The sequence below is a fragment of the Acyrthosiphon pisum genome, chromosome X, assembly GCF_005508785.2.
Source record: "Acyrthosiphon pisum isolate AL4f chromosome X, pea_aphid_22Mar2018_4r6ur, whole genome shotgun sequence".
NCBI classification, from domain to species: domain Eukaryota; kingdom Metazoa; phylum Arthropoda; class Insecta; order Hemiptera; family Aphididae; genus Acyrthosiphon; species Acyrthosiphon pisum.
Window position 1 is genome coordinate 120,597,949 of NC_042493.1, and position 24,152 is coordinate 120,622,100.

General features: G+C 28.1%; 1 protein-coding gene and 2 long non-coding RNA genes across 3 annotated transcripts; 2 read left to right on the forward strand and 1 right to left on the reverse strand.

The window, feature by feature from the left end:
• Window positions 1–9,288: 9,288 nt before the first annotated feature.
• On the reverse strand, window positions 9,289–14,764 carry LOC100574700 (chromobox protein homolog 1-like). Its single transcript, XM_003242113.4, has 2 exons — window positions 14,416–14,764; window positions 9,289–10,118 (listed from the first exon to the last, which is right to left on the reverse strand). Exons 1-2 carry the CDS (start codon window positions 14,424–14,426, stop codon window positions 9,515–9,517), a joined length of 615 nt encoding a protein of 204 aa, XP_003242161.1. The 5' UTR covers window positions 14,427–14,764; the 3' UTR covers window positions 9,289–9,514.
• A 288-nt stretch (window positions 14,765–15,052) lies between these two features.
• On the forward strand, window positions 15,053–16,214 carry LOC115033384. The gene is made up of 4 exons (XR_003838712.1): window positions 15,053–15,385; window positions 15,676–15,777; window positions 15,850–15,989; window positions 16,060–16,214. It is a non-coding gene; the product is annotated as an uncharacterized LOC115033384 (long non-coding RNA).
• Window positions 16,215–16,766: 552 nt separating this feature from the next.
• On the forward strand, window positions 16,767–20,021 carry LOC115033385. Its single transcript, XR_003838713.1, has 4 exons — window positions 16,767–16,953; window positions 17,034–17,171; window positions 17,250–17,421; window positions 19,581–20,021. It is a non-coding gene; the product is annotated as an uncharacterized LOC115033385 (long non-coding RNA).
• The last annotated feature ends 4,131 nt before the right edge of the window (window positions 20,022–24,152 follow it).

The following is a 24,152-nucleotide window of genomic DNA, read 5'->3' on the forward strand; positions in this document are numbered from 1 at the left end:
TTATTTTTTGATACGAAATAAGTAGGTACCTAGTATTTGTTTGCTCGTTTAAACAGAGCAATTTAATACAGTTTGTATTAAAAAAAGTTTAGCTTTTCTATTTTTTTTCATATTTCTTTTTTAAAAATGGTATAATGGGTATCGGGACATATTGATCTGGGACATTTTGATCCACTTCGACAGTTCGACCACTGAATTGAGCATGTACGATGGAGGGGACATTGCAAATGGACCGTTTTTAAGGAGTTCAAAATAGGCAATTTCCAAATTGTATACATGCGGATTTTGGGTCTTGAAAATGTGTGCGTAATAATAGTGAACATTAGTGTCAGTGACTGTGTAAAATAATAATATCGGAGCGCTCCCGCACGTACACATACTTTCAATACCACATTATCCAAATATTAATTTTTTTTGTTTTTTTTTTTTTTTTTGGTCAAAAGTATCAATCTTTCGACAATCATGATAACTTAGATACCTATTTATCCGATAAAATTTTTGAAAATATTTTTGAATTTTTCATAAAATTTACTTAAAAAAAACTTTCTTATAATTTTCAATTAATTTTTTTATGAAAAGACATGGAAAGAAAACTTCATGAAGAATTTAAATTTTGTTCAAAAGTTTTATCCGATTACCATGGTATATGTAACAGTTGGCAAAAGGATAATATGTCTATTTTGGTAAAAATATTTAAAAAATAAATTACTAATAAAGCAACATAAATAAACAAAAGAATAATATCCTTAAAAATGTTTAGGCTGACAGTTGAAAATAATTTCCGTTTAGGTACAATGATTAATCGTTGAATTTAAATTTAACGCATCCAATGAATATCATTCACTGTACTGATTTATATCCAATGAATAGATTTCCCTAGATTTTTAATTGTGAATAATGCAATATAAATAACAATCATATAATTTATATAATTTAAAAACTGGTTCATATTTATACGATAAACGTTTTATGAAAGAACATTGGACGTATTATAGTTATTAGTTACAGTTTAAAGTAGCACAAAACACAAAGAAATTCTTTTAATTTTTTTTATATGTTAAATTCTTTTAGCTATAACTATATTCATTGATTTGGCCTTGGTGAAAATCTGATGTAAAAAAAATGATTACTTTAAGAGCTGATATTAAGAAATGTAGAATAGCCGCGTGAGTGTGTGACGTCATTGGGCCCGGTTAGGTTCGTAATTGCCTATCTTATACGAGTAAAAGTTCCTTGCTTCACACAACAATTTAGCAATTTAAACATTTTATTTATGAAATTCAGTTTATGTATTAATGAGTGATTTTATGTGGTTAAGACGATAAAAGTATCAGAAATTCAATATAACGTTTAGTTTTTTAAATATTAATACATTTTAAAAGTGATAGGACACATTTATTTCGAATAAAAATAATATTTATTTACAATAATTATAATTATAGTTTATTACAACAATATTATATAAATATGTCAAAAAATGTCAAAATATGATAGACTGCAATTTATTATTGCCAAAGTACACGACATTTGATTCACGGAGCTATAGCAATAATTAGTCTTTAATTGGGTGTATTGATTGTAGCTTTTAAAAAAATTCTTACCTGTTAATTTTTGTTATTTTATCAGCAAATGCGTCAGTACCTAATATCATTATATTTTAGTTGGTTGGCAATTTCTTTTTGTGTAGACAAGTACGATATACTATAGCTAAGATTGTGACTTTTTTCGGGACCGAGTGCTTTGAAGATAATTTTTTTCATTTTCTGCTTTAAAAATCAAATTTTTATCATTTTAATTTGTTTAAAATTCGATACATTTATTTGACGTCAGCTAAGTAGGTAGTAGAACTTATAACATTTTAATATATAACATTATTTTACTGATATATAAAATATGGTACATTTTCTTTGCTCATCAACTTATTTTTTTTATTATATCTACATATAGGTATTAAAGTGGGGCTTGTCCAACTGTGGTAAAGACTCGCCCTGCCCTATAGGAACGGCCCTGAGTTGCGCATAAACAAGTCTCCACCAATTATTATATAATATATATACCTATTCCAATTTTTATATTTATATTAATATAAATTATTCAACATGTATATTTTTAAAATAATATGCTGATTATATACATCTTAACATTTTATTATTGTTTCTTTAATTTTTTAAATAATTTCATTTTTCTATTTAAAATATAAATTTTACATTTTTATTTCTAACTACGATAAACCTGGACGTTACATTCATTATGACAAATATATTTTAATATAAAATTTATCTAAATAATCTAAGTTTATTAAAATACTGAAATATTCCACGCATTTAAATTTCATGAAACGTTAAAACACTGTTTGCATATCAGTAACACAAGGGCATGATCAATAGCTTAATACATATGAAGTTGCCTATCAAATGTTCCTTAGAATCTAGGAGTCAGGAAGCACTGTTTGGGTCTTTAAACAATATTGCCTATATACACACTTTTCTGCAATTGTTTTATTGTAATTTTATCTCAGTAAAATTTAAAGTAAAATAGTTTAATTTAAATAATAATATGATAATCATTTAAAACGGTAATATAATAAGGAAATCCTTACTAAACAGTACAAGTAATGTTTTAAATGTCCGTTAGTCCAACAATCATTCTCATAGTGTAAAAAAAATTAATTTCTTAATATTAGGTATTGTTAAAAAATAGGCATTAAGAATTGTGAATTATTAGATTTTAAATGACCACCGTAATAACGTTTTAAACTGTTTTGCTTTAAATTTACTAATAAAATATTAAGACATAATAATATGGTATTTATTTTTGTTTCTATAATACCGTATTATACCAGTAGGTACCTAATATACTATATAGAATCTTGTAGTGCCTTAAATTATCAGATTTCAAACATAGGTTATTATATTATTTTATATTATGATCAACTTTTAAATGACTTAATAATTTAGAAAATATTTTTAAAACCACAATAATATAAAACAATTTTAGAATAAATTAATATTTGAAGTCATGCTACCAATTTTAATATATTTGGTGACTAGAAATAATTTTAAGAGTAACGTAATTACAATTCATGGTGAATTATTTCTTAAATAATAAATTATTTTTCTAATAATATTGACTAATATATTATATTTTTTTTATGCAACATCCTTACTATGTGCATAATAACTCGTATATTATAATTTTATACCACTGTACAATACAATCTCACATCTCTCTTCCTATGCAGTAGTTTGAGGCCCCGAACAGTATTTTTTTAACATTATTGACAAACAAAATTGACTCCTAGGCCGATACTGCTCCTATGTATAACAAAATATAATATTATAATACATTTTAATTTAAATAAATTGTGGTTTTATATAAAAATGTTATAACTTACCTATCTTATTTTGTTAATTGCAGAAAAGGAGCCAGTATAGATAATTTTATATACGGATTTCAAAAATTCTCTCCACAGAGGATAAATTATACACGCTAACGCACTTAAAAACTTAGTTATCGTAAAAAGACTACCAATAAAATACAGATAATGTTCTAACGATCAAGTTTCATAATAGGTCGATTTACTCTTATTTTTAAGCTAACGGCATTAAACGTGAATTTCTGAGCGTAAATTTGGTATGTTACGCGTTTGTAAGACGGAGACATCACATGCGGGAGTGGCGTCCTTATAATAATATTGTACTTTTTATCAATTTTACCGATAACGCAATAAGCCTTCTGAAAACAGATTTGAATATTCGTCCACTCGAGGTCGATCAGGTCACATTTAAAGATATTTAATTTAGTTTTCGAATAATCAGTTTGCGAAATTTTAAATGTTCAAAAAAAATTCATAGCCGTTTAGATTCTAAAGGCGTATATTATAGGTATATATCAATATTTCAAGTTTAATTAAAGTTTTTAATAATTAAGTATTAACAAATTCAAATTAGTTTTAAGAAGTCTTTCCATCGGTATGATTGACACTAGATTGGTACATTTTGGTTGAATTATCGTTGTCGTCATAGTCGCAGCCGAACGTCGTAGCGTTTTTGTGCCTCAGTTGGCTACATTGTAGGAAGAAACGCGTTTGAAACGTTATTTTTCCGCGAAAATTTAAGAGACAAGTAACAGGATCGCATGCCGCGACGGCGGCCGTTTGTCGAATAGCTGCTATTATCGCCGCCGCTGACGTCGAAACCGAAGAACCCGTGTGCCGGCCCCTGCGACCCTGGTACTTTTGGAGAACTACTGACAAAATGTGACTTCACCACAAGCCCCGATGTGAGTGAAACATCCATTACCTCCAAGGTTTATAGATAATAGATTATCTATAAACCTTGCATTACCTCCATCGTGCCACAAACGTACAGAGTCATGATAACGGCACCAGCACGATTCTCATTGGTCGACTTGTGATTTCCCGCGATAATAATTAACTGTTATCGCATAGTTTTATCTCTTATCAACAAAATATACCAACAATTTGTTCACAATAGTGAGCAACTCATCTTTGCAATACTTTTTATTTTTTATTTTATGACAATTCATATAATTTTTGTATTATTAATTAAAATAATTAATTACAAACATCTATACACGTCATTTATAAATGAAATAGAAAGCTGAAAATATAAACGGACGGACGAGTTTGCAAAATAAACAAAAACGAGTTGGGTCGGATAGAAATACCAAGGGTTGGAACGTATAATACAGTACAGTATAAAACACGTATTATACGTGTGTATAAAACGTATAAAACGTACAGTATAAAACTACTTAGTTTTATACGTTTTATACATTATACTCTATAAAAGTTTTTTTTTTTTTGCTGCATCGAACAGCTATTATCAAGTACCTATTCAAGTTATAATTAATTACTTACTATTTACTATTTAGTTCATCTTTAATCTTTATTCTGTATTAATAAACTACTCTAGTATTAATATTTTATAATAACAAAAAAGACATTTGTGATAATTTTTTATATTAATAAAAATATATATATTTTTGTTATAACATATAATTCAAAAATAAATTTGTATTGTTTTTAATTTTATTTTAAATTTAAGGAAATTTAGTATGTCTTGGGCGTTAACTAGTTTTATACGTTTTATACGTATTATACGTTTTATACGTGGAGTATAATACGTGTAACGTATAAAACGTTTTATACACGTATATTATCAACCCTGGAAATACCAAAAGGAAAGGTCAACGTCTTGTCTGCAAGTAAGTTAAGTATGTGTGTTAATATTACAGTGTTGTGCTGGTCGAGGCAGCTTGGCAGCGATCTCTGATCAGCCGCCCAACCTCTCTTTAACCAAAACACATTAATATCGATAAATAATTTGACAACATAAAATGAGAACAAAAACACAATTTGAGTTATGATAACTAAATTATTAGTAACAGATAGGTAACAGACCAACAAATAATGCATGACGTATGTTTCCAAGCATAGATACTGTGTTGCATAATATGTGTGCATGTAATCCATAGCGTATAAGGCATTCGTATAATATAGCATACAAATATCATATTTTTTTAACGTAAATTCTCCATCTCTACCTAAACCTAATGCGGGTATCGTTAACTCTTTATTCTATACTATGCTCTGTACGACAATTCTACTCTACCTAACTGTTCCGCCGTCTTAATTAGCGCGGTATATATTGTTACATTTATATTTTTAGTTATAAATTACTATATCAAACTGAAACATGAGTCGCACAAGTGTGTTAAAAATTCATTCTTATTTTTTTTTAATAATAATTTTTTATTTATTTTAAATATTAAAATTTATTTATTTATTTTGATTTATTATTTTATAATAATTCATTGTTTTATAATATTACCTAAATTCTGAAATAGTTACACTTAATTACAAATACCTGTCAATAAAAAGAGGTTATTAATATTATGTTCATTATTTATATAGTACTTTTTTGATAAAAAAAAAGTCAAATAATAAGGGTTAAAACCGGTATTAACCGAAATTGAAACCGAAACCAAAATTCGATGTTTTTAAAAACCGAAACTTAAATTTTGAGTTTTTGAGAGCCGAAACCTAAACCCAAACCGATAAAATCATAAAGTTTCCAGTCCCTGGTCATAAATGGCCTATACATTTATAAATTCACCTTGGGCTTATCCATTCTATAATAATTATAATTATGCTGTCATCAGTCTAAACTATTCCATAAAGTAATTAAATAATATAACTCTATGCACTATTCCCACGATCACATGCCCACGTTTAAAGATAAGATCTTTTCTTTAATCGTGACCACTGAGATAGATAAGATATTATACTTAATATTACGGTTGTAGATATTCTTGAAAGAATATTCAGTAAATCTGGTATAATTGTTTCTGACAGGTGGTCCAGAATAATAGCCAAAAACATGATACCTAATATTTCTTAATCAAAATGATTGGTTATTATAGATAATTGATCATATTTGACGACAACCAATTTATATTTTTTTATTGACCAGGAATACATTTTTTATTAATTAATACTTACTACTTAGTAGTTACATGACTGCACTGCTTAGTATGCTATAGAATGTATGTACACATTGTTGAGCGGTTGATTTTAGTCACCTCTGGCGGTGGTCTGCGGATACGCTATTCACACTATTTTACGAGCTTACATGAGTGTGCTTAGACGCACCCTCGCATGCACAAACTTAGGCGATAGCGGCGCCGGGCGCAATATTAAAAGGAAACAGCTATAATTATAGTAGTTCATAATTTACGTTAGTGACGCGCAGCCATTCTCGCGTTCGTAGGTACATCTGTACAAGTTCTGAACAAAAAAAAATAATATTCAATATTGCTGTTTATTAAACTTAAATTCTAAATCATTCAATGTCTGAATTATATAAATTAAAATTCAAAATTCAAAATAGTAGGAAATTGAAAATAACAATTTAAAAAACAAATATTTTTTATTTTCCTGAAAATTACAAGTGAGGCACCGCCTCACTTGCCTCGCCCCCAAAAACGCCACTGATATTAATTAATTAAACATTACACCAATGAATACAATTTCTAAATTTATTTTTTTCAAAAACATTATTTGAAAAATAACAATATCTTCTTATATTACTTATACTCATTATTAGGTACAATAAGGACACTAGGTAAACAATTTGTGGACACCATTGTGAATTCCCAAAGGATTTTATTGGAGTATTGTTGGGTATTGGACTAAATATTTCTCCACACCACCAAAAAATGAGGCTAATTCACACCACTGATAATAGACATCTCTTTAGATTATTTTTTCTTTTAACAAAAACTTTTTATAAATCAATGTATAAATAATATGTATTTTAACTTGTATTCTCTCATATAATACATTTTGTGTTTAAAACCCTAGTCAAATTTCCTATAATTTAAACACACAGTTATGGTTTTGAAATTGAATTTTTTTAATTCCTGTTTATTCTTCTTCATAAAGACATTCATTATTTACCAATTTTCTTACTTTTTAACATGTTTAAAGTTGGATTATTTGCTAAACCAAAATTGCAAATCTTATCATATCTGTATTATGTTTTTTTATTAACCAAACTACCGGTATTATCTCTTTTAGAACATTTTTATTGTTTTTTTTTTCATTGTTATTCAATTTAATTTTAATTATGCTGAAAATGTCTGAAAGTATTTTTTTTTTGTTTGCTATATAAATTGTATTAGATTTGTGCCAGTTAAATATAGAATTAATACGCAGTTTATTTTCAATGCATTTTTCTAAGTTACTTTCTTACTAGTACTAATTTACATAACTTTAATTTGAATTATTTCACAAGATTCTAACAAATAATAGCTTAACAACACACATTGTGGTACTAACTCTACTACCAAATATAATTATCTATATATTCTATATTCAAAGCATTTTTTTGTAAAAAATTTAAAATAATATTACAATGAAGAAACGATCTGTAGTTTTTTAATAATATTGTTTTTCTTTCAATTACACAATTAGTAATTGTAAATCTAATCTGTGGCGACTTGTGTGGTTCAAATTAACTGGGTTAAAAATATTTTACCCTATCATAATTCATAACTATACTGATAATAAAATATTTGTTGTGTTATGTTCATTTTTCATTAGTACCATACAACAATATTGTTCTATGTTATAATAACGGACGACGATAAGATGCGCATACATTTGTGAACCAAATCACCACATGATTTGTACTGACAATTGTATATACATGCAGTTGATCGGGGTACAGTTAGCCAGTGCCAATTGTCCAATCTCTAAATAGGTACCTACCTAAATGAATAATCAATTGATGACAAGTCAATATAGATGATTTTTTCCCCATAATTGTCAGTTATACAACAGATATTGACAACATTTTATCCTTTAATTTAATAAAATTTGAGTTCTTTGTAAATAATTTTCTTATTCAATATTTGGAGTGGTGAATAGTGTGCTTCTGTGCCCTTTGTCTCCGTAGCCAATTTTTAACGCTCTATCAAACAATCCATGTTGGCACAATGAATTTGTCCTATACTACGTTCATGTTAGGAAGGAACCTCAGCGGCCGATTTGTGCACAGGGAGAGGCTTTACCACACAGTTGTCTTGGTAGGAGTGACAAACGGGTGTTGGCCCATTAAAACTAGTCGCCACCGAGGTTCCTTAACGTAATTTAAGTATAGATTCTTTACTATAACTCGTACAGATCTTTATTAATACTGTCCATTTAATGAATTTTCAAAAGATAAATAATTTAATTATTAAAGGGCTTATAATGAAATAAATAATTCTGAATTTTTTTTTTTAGATACAGCAGTCTCAAAACTTCAAATATTTATCTTGCCCCATAAAGTGTTTTTAAGTTGTATTAGCAGGTTTAAACTTGAAAAATATGCAAGACAAATGTATTTTTACCCACGAGATTCAACTGTAATCTGTATAATTAATAAACATCTTATTGGTGGCTACATTATAATCATTATTTAAACATATTTATTTTAATGTATATAGAATTCACTTTGATAAAATAAAAAAAAAAACTTCCATTAATATAGATACTTTGCTATATTAAAATTAAATTGAACATTTTAAATGAGAATATTCTTGAAATATATTACTAATTTTAACTTATCTTTAAAAGTTATAGTAAAAGATAAAATGATTCACTATTACATTATAATTTAAACAAAAAAAAAAATGAAAAATTCAAAATTAATAAGTTATTAACATAAACCGATAATAATAATAATATGTAATGTATATATATCATATTATTACATTATATCAATCTTGATTATAAAAAAAAATTTAATTTTATGAAATCATATTTAGTTACTAACATTTAAGTATTTTATTATTGATCATCTGACATATTTATTTGTAAGGCATAACTACAACATATAATAAATAAAATAAAATAAAAATAAAATAATTGAAAACATTTACCATAGGGTTTGATATAAAATAAATGTTATTTTTTAAACACACGTCTTTCTTCGTATTACAATAGTTAAACGCCATTTATATTTTCAGAGTTGGAGTGCCATGTAATCCTACTTTCATAAAAATCGAGAACAATTCGTGGGCACAATAAATTAGCCTCTTTAGCAGGTATTAATTCGGCTTCCTCTAATTCTTTCCATTTTAACAGAAACATCAATTGACCACTTTCATCAGTTGCTCCTAAAATTTTTTCAGGAGTCATCTCAATACCTTTAGAAACATCACCCGTTTTGACTTGTTCAATATTGTTTTCCTTTTCCTGTTTTATCACTGCGTCAACAGAAATAGCTTCTGATGAAGGACAAAATGTAGTTGTTGAATTTGAAAGTCTCTGCTTCAAGGCACGGCGCCTACGTTTTTCCATTCTTTTTCTTTCTTTTTCTTCCTTTCGAAGATTTTCTTCAAACTCATTTATCATTTCTTCGCAATCAAGGTTCTCTTCTGGTTCCCACGTGTTATCTCTCTCATCATAGCCTTTCCACTTAAGGAAGTATTCTACCTTATTATTATTTAAACGTTTATCTAAAATTAATTCCACAGAATACAGCTCTTCTTGATCCTCTTCTGTAGCAGTACCACTAGGTATTATGTTTTCAACGCCTTCTATCTCTCTGGAACAAAAATACATTAATGTGTTAATAAAAATATAGGTACAGATGTATAATTTATAAGTTGGCTGCAGATAACACCTAAAAACATCACATAAATTGTTATCCATTGGACATTACTTTATAAGTTTGTCAGCATAGCAATTAATCTATTTGTTTTTTATATGCTTCACCAATAGAACCAATAAGCATTATTTTAAATAATAGATATATTGATATTTTGATTTTTAATTTAAGGGGATGCTATACAGACATTTGTTGTGTCCGTCTTACAAGTTTGTAACATACCAAATTTTACGCTCAGCAGATCACAGTTAGCTCCGTTAGTTTAAAAATTAGAGTGAATTCAGTATTGACTTCTTATACAATTTTGAGGTAAGATTATTATCTAGGGCAATTCATAGGTTTATTATTATATTTTAATTTTAAAGCGATTTATGAGTATTTTAAGATATACAAACAATTTACAATTTTAAAATAAAAATATAACAAAAAGCCTAAATTCTAATTTTTAAACTAACGGAGCTAAACTTGATCTGCTAAATGTAAAATGTATGCACTTGTAAGATGGAGACAACAAATGTCTGAATAGTGTCCCCTTTTGTTTAAAAAAAAAAAAAAAAAACAAATAAGTGCTTATAGTTAGATGTGGATTGGGGAAACATTTTGGCGCGGAAAAATATTGATAAAAGATAGCCGCACAGCTTTTGTGAATTTATTGATAGTTAGGAACATTTTTTATATTAAATGATTTGTCATCGAATCCAACAAACAATGTTTTGAAATGTATTCATCTAATAATTCACATACTAATAATTGGTTTATAAAATATATTATAGATTGTTAATTAATAAATAATATAGTAAAATAATATCCATAATGTGAAGAAATTTCCATAATACAGTGCTATAATGATTAATTTATTTTATTATTTTGTAAATGTGTAGTTTAAATATAACTTTACGCGGAAGTATTGCGAAAGCATTTCCCGCGGCCCCGTCGGTTCAAAACGAAAAAAAAAAAGTTTAAATATAACTGTTGAAATAAAGCTTTATTGATATTTGAAATTTAAAAGGGGACCTGGATTATAATAAGCTGATATTTAAAATGACGAAGTTTGATAAAAAAAATAACCTATATGCAGGTTAATAAAATGTAGGTACTAAGTTATAAAAATAAATAGTATTTAATTTTTAAATTTTAAATGCATAAGAAAACATTTTTTTGGTAATATTTTAAATGTTCTGAGTAGGAAATCTGGTACTAAGCCGGGTACCGAGTACTGACCAAGTAAAATTGTTTATACTAACCGGGTATAGAGTATTGGCGGAGAAAACATTTTAACACTACTTATACTAGCATTAAAGTATCAACTAACAATTACTGATTAAGAAATTATTAATAATATAATTTAAGTCTATAAACAGTAAACACGAGATTTATTTTTGTAATTCATGGAAAAAAAACATGATTTGTTATAAATCAACTGGGTATTGTAAATCGGTTCAGTTATTCCAATATGTACCAAAATAAATTATAATTCATTACCCTAGAATTTTAGATTTTTCCGTTATATTAATTATAGGTATGCATGTATTTATAAATAGATTATCAGTTTTTGCATTGAATATGAGTCGAGAAAAAAATGTAGTATTTCGCCGGGTAAAAATGTAGGCATTCTGCCGGGTACCGAGTAAGAGCCGAGTCTTAAATATGATATTGAGTATCCGGCCATCAAGTAATTGCCGGGTACCCGGAACATCTCTACTTGTAGGTATATTAAAATATACTACTTAAAAACTTTTTAAAAGTATTTTTTATACAACACTGACACTGTTAATAAGCAAACAAATTGTATTAGCACTCATTGTAATTGATTACAAGAAGTTGAAGAAACGGTTTTAGAAGATCATACAAATAACAATACCTATTCGCATGATTTATTATAGTAAGCTTTGTAAGGAAAGTGTAATATCATACCTATTATTGTATCATTAAATAGTATATACCTAATGAATATTCAATACCTCGTTCAATAGCTTCCACAGTTCTAGGATTGGTCTAAAATATTTAATAGTTTAAATTTAGGAACTAAAGTTTTATTCAACAAATAGGTAATATGTTTATAAATGTGCTTAATTGTTATTGTTAGAGTACCAGAGTAATCATACATAGTATAAGACTTATTCAAATTCTCATTTGTTCCAACAATTAGAAATTTGGGGTCGATGTAGTAATATTTAAAATTTTTTTTTATTCACTATCCAAAATTGATTATTGATATCACACTCTAAACATCAAAAACACATTAACTAGGTAGATATGATAATCACATAAAAAAAATTATTTAATGTTATTATTTATTAAAAAATTTTAAAAACAATATTTTAATTGATTAATATATTTTGTAATGGTATATTATGTATATTATGTATACTAAATATGACTAAATAAGCATAAGATAGGTCTTTTTTTTATTTTCTATATCATTATCAAAAGTTGTGTTTAAGTGATTAAATAATAAAAAAAAAATTAAAAACAGCTTTTTGCGTAGGGGGCAATCCATCAGGAAAACTCCTGAATTCCTGGTGGGCCAATCTGCTGTTAATCCACGCACGAAAAAAATATAAACCGCAGTAAATATATTCAATTAATGACAAAAAAAAATTACATTCAAAGTAAAATATTACTTTGATTATTGATTACACCATTTTAGTTACATACCTATGATTGTTTGTTATTTGAATAGTTAATAGTTTTGTTCGTTTTGACAAAAAGTGTACACTTTTTCATAATAGTGTACACTGAAGAGTTTGTTTTAGAAATGTGTTAGCATACACACTGTTTGTTTTAAAATAGTGTGGGTTTAGTGTGTACAGTATCTACACCACATAAAATGCAGGTGTAACCAGTGTAGGTGATTGTTATCATTTCTTATCAGCAAATATAGTTTTACATGCAGTGATTGAATAAAACCCTGTAGGTAAAAGGCCTCTGGGAAGACCAAGAATGCGATGGGAAGATGTTGTAAAGAAGGACGTTGAGCAGTTGGGAGGTTGTTCCAATTGGAGAAATCTAGCATTGGATAGAGAAGGATGGAAGCTTGGTCGTGAGACGGGATGGTCTTAAAGGCCCAATAAACTCAAAAAAAAAAAAAAAATGTTTTAAAAAACCAAGAAACATGTATCTAGTGACAGGATATTGGGAATTTCCATTAACATAAGTAGGTATATATATATGCATATACTTAAACTAGAAAACAGGATGTAATATGTAGCAAATAGTTGGCGTTTCGTGGAATCGTCATTATGATTCTTTTCACACATAGGCCACAGGATACCGATAACGCATTGACGCAATACAAATGAGTCGATAGACCGAGGGGTAGGTAGGAGATTCTGGGCCCTTATAAAAGCCAATCTGAAACGGCCTGATTTCAGACGTGCACTCACATTCTACTAACGAGCACCAGTCGGTACAATAATTTGTCATTTTTAGACTTTGAATATTTTTCACTGATCATATTTTAAATAAACACCAACTATCAACATGTCTACATTTATTCAACTATCCTAAGACAAATCAACAACTCTGAGGTCTTGCTACCTGCAACTGATTGTCAGATTACCACAATCTCTACGAAAATTATAACTTTCAACGACCACACCCAAGGCAAGACACCGTTGAGACCAGTCCACCTTCGCGTCACTCGGTCGCAGACACACACATAATATACGACTATCTATTGTACACTTTTATGACTATTGACAATACACAATTTATTATTTCATTTATTGTTGAATCGACTTCAACCTTTGTTCAACAAACAATCATATGGATTGTACGCAACAATATGGATAATGTACTATTTCTTATTTGTTGGCGGACGCGAACAGTTTGGTGGCGGTAACGTACGTGTATTCTCGGATTCTCAATATTGACGTGCTTTGGGGCTTGGGCTGTGCGCGATACAAACATTAAACCATAAACGGTTGAGGTTCGCGATCGGTAACATTGTTTGTCCTAAATGGTTTTTGTGATTTATCAAACGTTATTCCGTAACCGGCATAAAATATTTGGACAATGGCGGCGGCGGCGGCGGCGGTGACGACGCCATTATGAACGATGGTGTATGGGTTACGTTTATAATGTTTCCATTAGAATTCGCGAAAATGTACACAGGCCGCGGTCCGTCACGCGCCGCGTCCGTCTCGACGATATGGGAACAGCGAGCGCAAACGATGAAACTCAAAGCCGAATGAACGGCCGTGCGCGCGCGTGAATATTAGTTGACACTCACCTTGAAGACATGACGGAAGAATGAGTTTAGCGTCGGCAAATGCAACTGGAACGACGGCGACTGCTCCGGCTACGATGTAACGTGGTTTAGCGTTTGGCACCGTTGAGTAGTGACGTAGAGTGGACGAGCGTCAGACGACGACCAAGGCGTAACAAGTGAAACGAAAGACCGCGACAAGAAAAATGGCCGATGATCGTCTCGAACGTAGTGACCGTTTCGCCTCAGTGGCTCACATTACGCGTGGGCGCCCGGCACTGCCACCCCCGCGCTGTATGCGGTATAGGTTGAGAACCAATGGCCAACAGGTGGGGAAACCGTTACGGGTCACGGTACTCACCGACCACTTTTCGTGTCGTGGACTTTTTTTTTTTTATAAACAAAGAAGTCGCGACGCCCGCCGAATGGAAGGAAATCGATCGACGACAGACGTGTTGTGGCGTAGTGGTTACGCCCACGAACCAAGAAATTGTATATTATACCGGACACGGTAATACCGTAGACCCACAATTTTGATTACAGGTTAACGTAGTTTATAGGTTATGCCGGGTAATACGGCGGTTTGCTTACATCACGTTATCATGTGATAATATGACAAGACATCGTACTGTTATCATGTCTGAAATAAATTAAATTAAAAATTAAAACTGTCAGTTCCTAATGGTAAAAAATTAAAAGGGATTTCGAATTTATAGTTTACACTACAGATTATCGATTATAATGTGAACATTGTATATGATCTGTGTTTACACTCTATAGTTCTTACGACGATTGCGTCAATACCTACGTTTTGTATTTTACCTAAGTACCACTTTATGAATGTTATGGACTACAGTTGTCTTCAAATGTATTATATGTATCTGCAACGCAATTCATTAGTATTTAAAATAATGAATATTCAGTTATCACATGATCGAAATCTAAACGAATCGCCTCACTAATACGATCTGATTCAGGACCGCACCGTCCTCGAGTAAGTCGTACCTATCCATTCTTTAATAATTATTATCTATAATCTTAAGTTGTGGTTATTACGATAGTAAAACTTATCTATACTTTTTAATTTTTAAAGTCACCGCTTCTTACTTGTTAGTCAAGACGTATTGTAAACCCGTTCACTTATCCAAAGTCGCTAATATGAAAAACAACTGTTTCAAATGTGGAAACCGATAATCATAGAGTGAGATTCGGCAGGCTTTGAAATGGTTGCTTGTCTGCATGAAAATTAAACTTCAATAATCTTTTAGTGTGTTCATTTTTTAGGTGGCAAAGAAAGGCATTAGTAAGTTTTTGGAACAACATGCAACCATCGAACACTGGCAAGGAAAACTTATTGCGTGCTGGCAGGACACCTGAGGACATGCTGTGAGTGTTTTGGCCGACGACTGTTGCATTGCTCATATTTGTGTTTAAAATATTCTCATTGTTTTTGTATAGCTGTAGGATGGAGGGAGAAACTTCAAAAACTAAACAGAAGTTTTACGATACTATAGAAAGAGTTATACATCTTCTGGTGCTAAAATAGATTCATCTTTGAATTTATAATACTTTTTTGAATAGCCAACTTCTGAAGGTAGGTAAGTATTTACAAACATTCAGTGGAATCAGATCAATTCTATCTATTTATATTTGTATTTTTTTTTATAGCTGTGTGTGTGAAAAAATTTGGAAGCGATTGCATTAATAAAAAAGTTTTGGAAGATCATCGACAAACAAAAACAGAGGTTACTGCTTTAGGAAATCTGAATTCGTCTTCAAAGCAATTGCTTAATATGAAAGAAATTCTGAGCAAATTTTAATGTGAAAGTAGGTATTTTGATTGCAATTATAGTTATAATTTTAATTATACTTTTATTATTATTATTATTAGTTATTACTATTATTATTATTTAAGTTACAATAAGTTATAATTGAAATGGTAGAATTATTACCTATCCCAACAAAACTCTCATAGTCGAAATAATAATGATACATTTTTTATTAATTAAACATAAATACCTAAACACATATAAATAAGATAATTTCCTGAAGATTAATCATTAAGAGGACGTGATGTACTTTAAAATACACAAACAATTTACAATTTTAAAATACTCATAGCTCACTTTAAAATTAAAATATAAAAAAAAGCTCATGAGGTTGTCTAGATAAAAATCTTACCTTTAGATTTTATAAGAGGTCAATTTACTCTAATGTTTAAGCTAACGGAGCTACATGTGTTCTGCTTTGCGTATAATTTCCTATGTTATGCACTTGTAAGACGGAGACAACACATGCGGGTATCACGTCCTCTTAATTGTTAGTCCTCGACCATTCTCACACATTTAACTTGTTTATATTTTGTTCAGGTCTTAGACAATATTAAGTGTCTACTTAAAATAATAATTATACTTAAGTTAGTTATGGACAATCAACGATATGTTGCATACTATGACATGATCTGGATCATCAACTGAAATAGCATGCATGGAACAACATGTAACCATCAAATGCTGGCAAGGAAAACTTATTGCATGTTGGCAGGACACCTGAGGACATGCTGTGAGTGTTTTAACCGACGACTGTTGCATTGCTCATATTTGTGTTTAAAATATTCTCATTGTTTTTTTGTATTGTTGTAGGATGGACGGAGAAACTTCAAAAACTGAACATACGTTTTACGATACAGTTGAAAAAGAAAGAAATACATCTTCTGGCACTAAAATGGATTCATTGTTGGTTTTGAAACTCTTTTCTAAGTAACATACTTCTGAAGGTAGGTAAGTATTTACAAACATTCAATGGAATCAAATACATTTTTATTGTTTTTTTTTTTATATTTGTATTTTTCATATCAGGTTTCATAGCTGAAAAAATTTTGGAAGCGATGCATGAATGAAAAGTTTTATTTGAACTATTGAAAGATTGTCGACAAATAAAAACAAAAGTTAGGTACTTCTTTAAGAAATCTGTACTTTGTTTTTAAAGTTATTGCTTAAAGAAACTACTCATCAATTAACCTAATATAAGGTAATGCATTTTTCCTGGTATTTTAAGCTAAGTATATTATCAGGTGAACAATCAACAAATTTAGTTTATAGACATTTTTTTCCTGAGTATATAGTTAAGACATATTATGGTTGTAACAACATTTTAATTAATGTCCTAGGCATGCATAAATTGACTTGAACATATTTTTATCACTTTGGTTCCCTGAAAATCTGGAAATAAGACTTGTTTTAGTTAACAATATAGTAATGTTTGCAATATTTGTATACTTCACGTCATAAATTATAAATATTATTTTTAATATTTATAAGTAAAGTTTAAATGTTCCTATCATTATTAAATTATTATTTTCTTAACGGTTAAACATATACATTTGAAATATATATAACAAATTGAATAGATATATTTTAAAAATTAATACATTTTCTGCAAATTACTAACAAAATGACGTACGACAAATTGATAATAATCATTATATAATTAACTAGTTTTAAAATAAATACCATGATTAAATATTGAATAAAATAAAAATGCATATTTAAATATTATTAGGTATAAATAATGTATTTGAATTATTACTTACCTATGATTTAAAAGTGAACAGTAAAATAACAATTTATATAATCTTGTGTAATGACTTGATAAGAAACATGGTAAGAGGCCACAGTATTTATGATGCGCGTCAGTGTATAAGTTGAAATATGTTGACTCAGAGTATATCGAGTGTGTGACCGACTTGGTTCTCACAATGTTCTACATGACCATACAATATTTTTAATAAATAAAAAGCAGTAATATTATAATCCTACTTCGTGTTCCATTATTTTACGTGTCAATACCACATTGACTGAACGCTGCACAACAGTACAACATACTTTAATATGATAGTAGGGTAACATAGAAATATCCGCAGTTTGGAAAAATATAGGTTCCTATAGTGTTCTTATACATCCCGCGCGTTAACCCGTACTACTATAAATTACTGGTCACACATGTTCAGTTTTAGAAACTAATACCATCATCCATAATACAATTTTGTAATTGACCAGTAAATTTGTTACATTCCTCCAGTTTCCAATCAAGATTATACGAGATTAATTTAACAACTTCACAAAGTCCATGGGCATGGCTAGCATTTTATTTGAGAAATTGTCAAACGTAGAAACTATTTTTATGGTTTTACTCATTTTAGATATATTTTCTGAATCTACACTGCTCTAAGTTTATCTTCAAACTAAGTTACTTAACTATATCATGCAAGCTTTGTCAATGATTACAACATAATGATAAATTTAACTATGGGGAAATTTAATATTTCCATAAAATATGCAAGGATCTAACTAAAAACATTAATGATTTTTTTGTAAATAAACCAGACATGCAGGAAGGTTTTTCAAAGATAATATTTAATTTTTTTAAATTAAAAAAAAGATTTGAATTAACTTCAAATAAATTAAGTATGATATTATGTTCTTAATTGAAATTACACACGTACAGTTGTTATTACTAGATGTAGGTTATCTCCTAAACAAAAAACCTGCATGGGCTCTTAAGTGGCCAGGTCAACACTGTTAATATAACGTCTGTGCAGTGGCGGCTCATGAGGTTCACCTAAGGTGGTGCACAAAAATTATATAAGATACCTATGTAAAATGGTAAAAATAATAATTTTGTTATAGGTGCATACCAAAATTATGTAATGGATAATGTACAGTGTTATCGTTTCGACGAACGACGCGACTTCGCGACACAATCAAAATAGATTTTTTATAATTTTTTATCATTTTTTTGGGTGGTTCACGTGCTCCTGTGCAACATATCACGATCCGCCACTGCGTCTGTGACATTGTAATTAATATAATATTAGTATATTTATGTAAAATGTATATGACATCTTAAACATTTTTAACGGGTTAAGAAATGGTAAAAATAATAACATAATATTATAATAGGTACCTATAATAATTTATTATATAATTTTATAGTTTATAAAAGTATTATTAAATATTGAAAACATAACTGTTAAACTGTTTTGTTTTTATTTAATCTAAAAACTACAAATTATAAAACCTTAAATTTTTAAAGATATTTGTCACTGTTGGCGTATTAATAATCTTTATACACATTTTAATGTAAATTTCTTTTTTTCAAACTTTTATTTTAATTTTAATTTGTTGCAGATCTTTCACGACCTTCACAGGAGAGAATTTTTGGAATCCGTATATAAAATTGTCTATACTGGCTCCTTTTCTGCAATTAACAAAATAAGATAAGTAATATCATTTTTTATATAAAACCATAATTTCAGTTATAATGTATTATAATATTATATTTTGTTATACATAGGAGTAGTATCGGCCTTGGAGTCCATTTTGTCAAAGTGCCTCTCAAAAATACTAGTTAAGCATTTTTTTTCAGCTTTAGTTTTGTAACAAAAGCTAATTAATTAAAACAATAATTACGAACATTGAATCCCAATGGTTTATGCTGCCATTTAAGTATAATAAATAATAGTACATACATAAAATTATATTAATGGTTATAATTATAATTATTTCTATTGTGAAAATACCAAAAATAAAATAAAAATACAGCACCTATTACAAAGCTTAGATAATCATTGCCAGAAAAACTTTTAAATAACAAAAAAATATTAAATTATTATATTAGCTATTTTTTTTATATTACATTTTATATGATACTTACATACAATATGTGTGCATACAAATTTATTAAATAGAAGTTCATTGTTTTATATTTGTAAATAGTAATCTTTTAAAAATAAACTAAATTTATTGTCAATATACCTAGGTACCGTAAAATGGGGCAATTTTGATAATTTTTTACTGTTTTATGACAATTTTATTTTTTATTTCATGGATAACTTCTGTAATATTAACGATAAAATTCTCAAAATTAAACATTAGTTACAGCCAATTATGATCAATATTTTAATTTTTTAATTTCTAATGTTATCTTTTGAGATATCAATATCTTTAATATGCTATCAAAGTTACATTACATAGTGGGCAATTTCTGAATTTCTGAATTTTTTTTTTGTTTGTTAAGTAATTTATTTTCACTCTCACTATCACTATTTGCATGAAATAGGAGCAGAGATGTGAGATTGTATTGTATTGTACAGTGGTATAAAATTATAATATACGAGTTATTATGCACATAATAAGGATGTTGCATAAAAAAAATATAATATATTAGTCAATATTATTAGAAAAATAATTTATTATTTAAGAAATAATTCACCATGAATTGTAATTACATTACTTTTAAAATTATTTCTAGTCACCAAATATATTAAGATTGGTAGCATGACTTCAAATATTAATTTATTCTAAAATTGATTTTTTATTATTGTGGTTTTAAAAATATTTTCTAAATTATAAAGCCATTAAAAAGTTGATCATAATATAAAATAGTATAATAACCTATGTTTGAAATCTGATAATTTAAGGCACTGCAAGATTCTATATAGTATATTATCTACTGGTATAATACGGTATTATAGAAACAACAATAAATACAATATTATTATGTCTTAATATTTTATTAGTAAATTTAAAGCAAAACAGTTTAAAACGTTATTACGGTTTTCATTTAAAATTTAATAATTCACAATTCATAATACCAATTTTTTAACAATAATATTAAGAAATTAATTTTTTTTTACACTATGAGAATGATTGTTGGATTAACAGACATTTAAAACATCACTTGTACTGTTAAGTAAGGATTTCCTTATTATATTACCGTTTTAAATGATTATCATATTATTATTTAAATTAAACTATTTTACTTTAAATTTTACTGAGATAAAATTACAATGAAACAATTGCAGAAAAGTGTGAATATAGGCAATTTTGTTTACAGACCCAAACAGTGCTTCCTGATTCCTAGATTCTAAGGAACATTTGATAGGCAACTTCATATGCATTAAACTATTGATCATACCCTTGTGTTATAATTATAATAATTGTAAATAAATATTATTTTTATTCGAAATAAATGTATCCTATCACAGTTAAATATGAAAATCATTATTATTATTACAAGTATCAGAATTTAAATATAACGTTTAGTTTTTTAAAGATTAAAAATCTTAAAAAAGATATATTTGAATTATTATTTTATAATATTTAAATAGCTATGATGCGCCGTTTAACAAAAATATCGCTTTTAAAATGTATTAATATTAAAAAAAACTAAACGTTATATTAAATTTCTGATACTTTTATCATCTTAACCACATAAAATCACACATTAATACTTAAACTGAATTTCAAAAATAAAATGTTTAGATTCGTAAATTGTTGTGTGAATCTAGGAACTTTTACACGTATAAGATAGGCAATTACAAACTTAACTAGGCCCAATGACGTCAAGCATTTACGCGGCTATTCTACGTTTTTTAATATCAGCTCTTAAAGTAATCATTTTTTTTACATCAGATTTTCACCAAGGCCAAATCAATGAATATAGCTATAGCTAAAAGAATTTAACATATAATAAAAATTTAAAGAATTTTTTTGTTTTGTGTGTTACTTTAAACTGTAACTAATAACTATTATACGTCAATGTTTTTTTCATAAAATGTTTATCGTACAAATATGAACCAGTTTTGAAATTATATAAATTATATGATTGTTATTTATATTATATTACATTATTCACAATTAAAAATCTAAGGAAATCTCTTCATTGAATATAAGCCGGTACAGTGAATGATATCAATTGGATGCGTTAAATTTAAGTATAGTTTAGGTTAAAAGAATGTTTTTTTGTTTTTTAACATAATACTGTATTATCGATACACCATGCATATTATTATTCCATGCCATTCCAAATTTATATATTCTATTGCATTTGAAAAAACATTTAAATATATAAAATGAAAAATATAAGTATGTATTTTGCAATACATCAAACGTATTGTAATGATTCACACCACGCCACAGTGTTTTTTTTAGTACATTATTCAATTATTGTAGCAACATGGAAAAGTTTATAATATGAAACAATATTAATTTACGGTCGCTGGCGGTGATATTACGGTGTGGTAGTAATGATACTATGCGACTACGGATGACAACAGACATAAAAGTATGAAAATCGAACATTTATATTAGTATAACTACTATTATATAACTATATTAGTTTTCCGTTTTCTACACATAATCCAATTTTTTGAATTTTCAAATAAACTTAAAGACCATATTATTTAGGTACTTACAAATAATTGAGATATTAATACAGTTCACACCTTTTTTACTGAAAATTATTTAGCAAATAATTTTTCTAAACATTTTCACTTATCATTATCAAAATTTCAACGGGTAGTTTTCGAGTTATTTAACTTTGTTTACCAATTGGCCCATTTGCAGATAATATTGAGATTGGGGCTATTATAACGTAAATAATTTGTAATAACGATCCAAGTATATTATACAATATCCAATATTACCTACATCTATTTTATATTTTTGTAAAACTGTTTTTATGAACTATTATAATATAGGTATACTATTGTCTTTTATAATATGCAACACTATAGGTAAAAGGGCAGTACAACCGGTGCATCTCATCGGGGCCCTGAACAAATATAGGGCCCCTCGAAAGCGGTGCTCACTCAAGAAAATCGAAACATATAATCATTACTCATCAAGTATCTATAAAAATTACAGTTCAACTACAGTTGAAATTATAGTTCTTTGCCATCCGTGCGAATACATATTTAACCTTATATAAGCTTCCCTGTGTGCATAAAGAAGAACTTACTGTCTATGTGCCGTCTGTTTTTATTCTCAAAAGTGACGGTACATTGTAACTTATATGTACCTTCAAATATCCGTATAAGAATAAAATGTCATTATGATACTGATATATAACTTCTTGCCGTAGCTGTATATGAGTATTCCATATGTAATATCACATAGAAGTTACTATTGAGAAGTTAAAATGATTGATGATATGTGACATAAACGAGAAGTTACAATGGTTACGTATAAATAATTGTTATACATACATTTTCGGAACTAGGGGAGTGGGGTAGTGAGCTTAGTCCCCCTGATTAAGATTTATACCCCCCAAGAATATCCCTCATTGGCTAATGGACTTCCGTCCATATTATTTGTCCAATAATTAGACTTTTAAATATAGGTATTATACATAATATATAATACTAATCTATATATTATCGCACTCATACAAATTATTATATTAATATTATATACTATATCATTTTACTATCTTTTTAATATTTTTATTTTTTTACACCGCATATTAACTACATAATATTATTATTTCTACATGACTACATTCATTAATTTTAGGTTAATTCATTAAAAATTGTGTAATATCAAATGTTTACAATTCATCATAATATGATTTGCATTTGTGTCTGTTTTCATTTATTCTTAAAAATAATATCGGGCCAAATTATAGTATTAATGTTTTAAAAAATATTTTTTACATGGTTTCAAAACAACGTTTTTATTAAAAAATTATATTTTTAAATATGACATGAACTATTAAAAAAATATTTTCAAAAACATGAATACTTTTTGAAATAATGAGTGTTTCATGATAAAAGAATCACCTTGTATAGGTACAATCCTACAATCATTATTAGTTATTGCTGTAGGTACCACAAAATGGGGGGGATACGTGGAGTTAGTGATAATGCAAAAAATTACCTACTATTACATTATATACCTTCTGACTGCTTATGTATTTTA